General features: G+C 43.8%; 1 protein-coding gene across 1 annotated transcript in view; it reads right to left on the reverse strand.

Moving 5' to 3' along the window:
• LOC123732893 (cGMP-specific 3',5'-cyclic phosphodiesterase-like) overlaps positions 1–5,000 on the reverse strand; it is a 38,829-nt gene that overhangs the window by 5,124 nt on the left and 28,705 nt on the right. The window contains exon 14 of the mRNA XM_045712226.1: positions 2,420–2,503. Coding sequence (XP_045568182.1) covers positions 2,420–2,503 — 84 coding nt within the window. The remainder of the gene's footprint in view (positions 1–2,419; positions 2,504–5,000) is intronic.

Below are 5,000 nucleotides of genomic sequence, written 5' to 3' on the forward strand. Positions count from 1 at the left end.
TATATAGACTAGTACCCACCCAGGTTATATAGACTAGTACCCACCCAGGTTATATAGACTAGTACCCACCCAGGTTATATAGACTAGTACCCACCCAGGTTATATAGACTAGTACCCACCCAGGTTATATAGACTAGTACCCACCCAGGTTATATAGACTAGTACCCACCCAGGTTATATAGACTAGTACCCACCCAGGTTATATAGACTAGTACCCACCCAGGTTATATAGACCAGTACCCACCCAGGTTATATAGACCAGTACCCACCCAGGTTATATAGACTAGTACCCACCCAGGTTATATAGACTAGTATCCACCCAGGTTATATAGACTAGTACCCACCCAGGTTATATAGACTAGTACCCACCCAGGTTATATAGACTAGTACCCACCCAGGTTATATAGACTAGTACCCACCAAAGGTTATATAGACTAGTACCCACCCAGGTTATATAGACTAGTACCCACCCAGGTTATATAGACTAGTACCCACCCAGGTTATATAGACTAGTACCCACCCAGGTTATATAGACTAGTACCCACCCAGGTTATATAGACTAGTACCCACCCAGGTTATATAGACTGCTACCCACCCAGGTTATATAGACTAGTACCCACCCAGGTTATATAGACTAGCACCCACCCAGGTTATATAGACCAGTACCCACCCAGGTTATATAGACTAGTACCCACCCAGGTTATATAGACTACTACCCACCCAGGTTATATAGACTAGTACCCACCCAGGTTATATAGACTAGTACCCACCCAGGTTATATAGACTAGTACCCACCCAGGTTATATAGACTAGTACCCACCCAGGTTATATAGACTAGTACCCACCCAGGTTATATAGACTAGTACCCACCCAGGTTATATAGACTAGTACCCACCCAGGTTATATAGACTAGTACCCACCCAGGTTATATAGACTAGTACCCACCCAGGTTATATAGACTAGTACCCACCCAGGTTATATAGACTAGTACCCACCCAGGTTATATAGACTAGTACCCACCCAGGTTATATAGACTAGTACCCACCCAGGTTATATAGACTAGTACCCACCAAAGGTTATATAGACTAGTACCCACCCAGGTTATATAGACTAGTACCCACCCAGGTTATATAGACTAGTACCCACCCAGGTTATATAGACTAGTACCCACCCAGGTTATATAGACTAGTACCCACCCAGGTTATATAGACTAGTACCCACCCAGGTTATATAGACTAGTACCCACCCAGGTTATATAGACTGCTACCCACCCAGGTTATATAGACTAGTACCCACCCAGGTTATATAGACTAGTACCCACCCAGGTTATATAGACTAGTACCCACCCAGGTTATATAGACCAGTACCCACCCAGGTTATATAGACTAGTACCCACCCAGGTTATATAGACCAGTACCCACCCAGGTTATATATAGACTAGTACCCACCCAGGTTATATAGACTAGTACCCACCCAGGTTATATATAGACTAGTATCCACCCAGGTTATATAGACTAGTACCCACCCAGGTTATATAGACTAGTACCCACCCAGGTTATATAGACTAGTACCCACCCAGGTTATATAGACTAGTACCCACCCAGGTTATATAGACCAGTACCCACCCAGGTTATATATAGACTAGTACCCACCCAGGTTATATATAGACTAGTACCCACCCAGGTTATATATAGACTAGTATCCACCCAGGTTATATAGACTAGTACCCACCCAGGTTATATAGACTAGTACCCACCCAGGTTATATAGACTAGTACCCACCCAGGTTATATAGACTAGTACCCACCCAGGTTATATAGACTAGTACCCACCCAGGTTATATAGACTAGTACCCACCCAGGTTATATAGACTAGTACCCACCCAGGTTATATAGACTAGTACCCACCCAGGTTATATAGACTAGTACCCACCCAGGTTATATAGACTAGTACCCACCCAGGTTATATATAGACTAGTACCCACCCAGGTTATATAGACTAGTACTCACCCAGGTTATATAGACTAGTACTCACCCAGGTTATATAGACTAGTATCCACCCAGGTTATATAGACTAGTATCCACCCAGGTTATATAAACTAGTACCCACCCAGGTTATATAGACTAGTATCCACCCAGGTTATATAGACTAGTACCCACCCAGGTTATATAGACTAGTACCCACCCAGGTTATATAGACTAGTACCCACCCAGGGTATATAGACTAGGACCCACCCAGGGTATATAGACTGCTACCCACCCAGGTTATATAGACTAGTACCCACCCAGGGTATATAGACTGCTACCCACCCAGGTTATATAGACTAGTACCCACCCAGGGTATATAGACTAGTACCCACCCAGGTTATATAGACTAGTACCCACCCAGGTTATATAGAGGGTGAATGGACTGGTACCCACCTGGTATAAGGGATGGCACATCCCATCGATGTAGTTGACCTGCATGTGAGGTAGTCGAGTGCTGTTGTCTCTGTTCATCATGTCCTGGGGACAAACAGATGGCACTTATCGTCCCGTCTGCAAAAACCACAAACCTCCTACCCTACCGTGTCTAATGCCATTACTCTTCCAACTGGGCCACACAGAACCAGATATGGGCTACTTAATGGTCTACTTACTCAGAACCAGAAGGGCTACTTACTCAAACAAAGTTCAGCAGGAGTCAGATTAAAGGTTTGACACTGAGTTGAAACATTAATATGAGTTTAAACATGTTGTCCTGCAGGTCAAAGGTCAAGTGAGTTGAAACATGTTGTCCTGCAGGTCAAAGGTCAACTGAGTTTAAACATGTTGTCCTGCAGGTCAAAGGTCAACTGAGTTAAACATGTTGTCCTGCAGGTCAAAGGGTCAACTGAGCTAAACATGTTGTCCTGCAGGTCAAAGGTCAACTGAGTTAAACATGTTGTCCTGCAGGTTAAAGGTCAACTGGGTTTAAACATGTTGTCCTGCAGGTCAAAGGTCAACTGAGTTAAACAGGTTTGATGTTGAACTAAGTTCCAGGCAGCGATAGCTACTTACAGCAGGTTTAATGTTGAACTAAGTTCCAGGCAGCGATAGTTACTTACATCAGGTTTGATGTTGAACTAAGTTCCAGGCAGCAATAGCTACTTATAGCAGGTTTGATGTTGCACTAAGTTCCAGGCAGCGATAGCTACTTACAACAGGTTTGATGTTGAACTAAGTTCCAGGCAGCGATAGCTACTTACAACAGGTTTGATGTTGAACTAAGTTCCAGGCAGCGATAGCTACTTACAGCAGGTTTGATGTTGAACCAAGTTCCAGGCAGCGATAGCTACTGACAACAGGTTTGATGTTGAACTAAGTTCCAGGCAGCGATAGCTACTTAAAACCAGGTTTGATGTTGAACTAAGTTCCAGGCAGCGATAGCTACTTACAACAGGTTTGATGTTGAACTAAGTTCCAGGCAGCGAAAGCTACTGACAACAGGTTTGATGTTGAACTAAGTTCCAGGCAGCGATAGCTACTTGCAGCAGGTTTGATGTTGAACTAAGTTCCAGGCAGCGATAGCTACTTACAGCAGGTTTGATGTTGAAATAAGTTCCAGGCAGTGATAGCTACTTACAACAGGTTTGATGTTGAACTAAGTTCCAGGCAGCGATAGCTACTTACAACAGGTTTGATGTTGAACTAAGTTCCAGGCAGCGATAGCTACTTACAGCAGGTTTGATGTTGAACTAAGTTCCAGGCAGCGATAGCTACTTACAGCAAGTTTGATGTTGAACTAAGTTCCAGGCAGCGATAGCTACTTACAACAGGTTTGATGTTGAACTAAGTTCCAGGCAGCGATAGCTACTTACAGCAGGTTTGATGTTGAACTAAGTTCCAGGCAGCGATAGCTACTTACAACAGGTTTGATGTTGAACTAAGTTCCAGGCAGCGATAGCTACTTGCAGCAGGTTTAATGTTGAACTAAGTTCCAGGCAGCGATAGCTACTGACAACAGGTTTGATGTTGAACTAAGTTCCAGGCAGCGATAGCTACTTACAACAGGTTTGATGTTTAACTAAGTTCCAGGCAGCGATAGCTACTTACAACAGGTTTGATGTTGAACTAAGTTCCAGGCAGCGATAGCTACTTACAACAGGTTTGATGTTGAACTAAGTTCCAGGCAGCGATAGCTACTTACAGCAGGTTTGATGTTGCACTAAGTTCCAGGCAGCGATAGCTACTTACAACATGTTTGATGTTGAACTAAGTTCCAGGCAGCGATAGCTACTTACAACAGGTTTGATGTTGAACTAAGTTCCAGGCAGCGATAGCTACTTACAGCAGGTTTGATGTTGCACTAAGTTCCAGGCAGCGATAGCTACTTACAACAGGTTTGATGTTGAACTAAGTTCCAGGCAGCGATAGCTACTTACAGCAGGTTTGATGTTGCACTAAGTTCCAGGCAGCGATAGCTACTTACAACAGGTTTGATGTTGAACTAAGTTCCAGGCAGCGATAGCTACTTACAACAGGTTTAATGTTGAACTAAGTTCCAGGCAGCGATAGCTACTTACAGCAGGTTTGATGTTGAACTAAGTTCCAGGCAGCGATAGCTACTTACAGCAGGTTTGATGTTGAACTAAGTTCCATGCAGCGATAGCTACTTACAACAGGTTTGATGTTGAACTAAGTTCCAGGCAGCGATAGCTACTTACAACAGGTTTGATGTTGAACTAAGTTCCAGACAGCGATAGCTACTTACAAAAGGTTTGATGTTGAACTAAGTTCCAGGCAGCGATAGCTACTTGCAGCAGGTTTAATGTTGAACTACGTTCCAGGCAGCGATAGCTACTGACAACAGGTTTGATGTTGAACTAAGTTCCAGGCAGCGATAGCTACTTACAGCAGGTTTGATGTTGAACTAAGTTCCAGGCAGCGATAGCTACTTACAACAGGTTTGATGTTGAACTAAGTTCCAGGCAGCGATAGCTACTTGCAGCAGGTTTAATGTTGAACTAAGTTCCAGGCAGCG

This window comes from Salmo salar, unplaced genomic scaffold (assembly GCF_905237065.1).
Source record: "Salmo salar unplaced genomic scaffold, Ssal_v3.1, whole genome shotgun sequence".
Classification (NCBI taxonomy): Eukaryota; Metazoa; Chordata; class Actinopteri; order Salmoniformes; family Salmonidae; genus Salmo; species Salmo salar.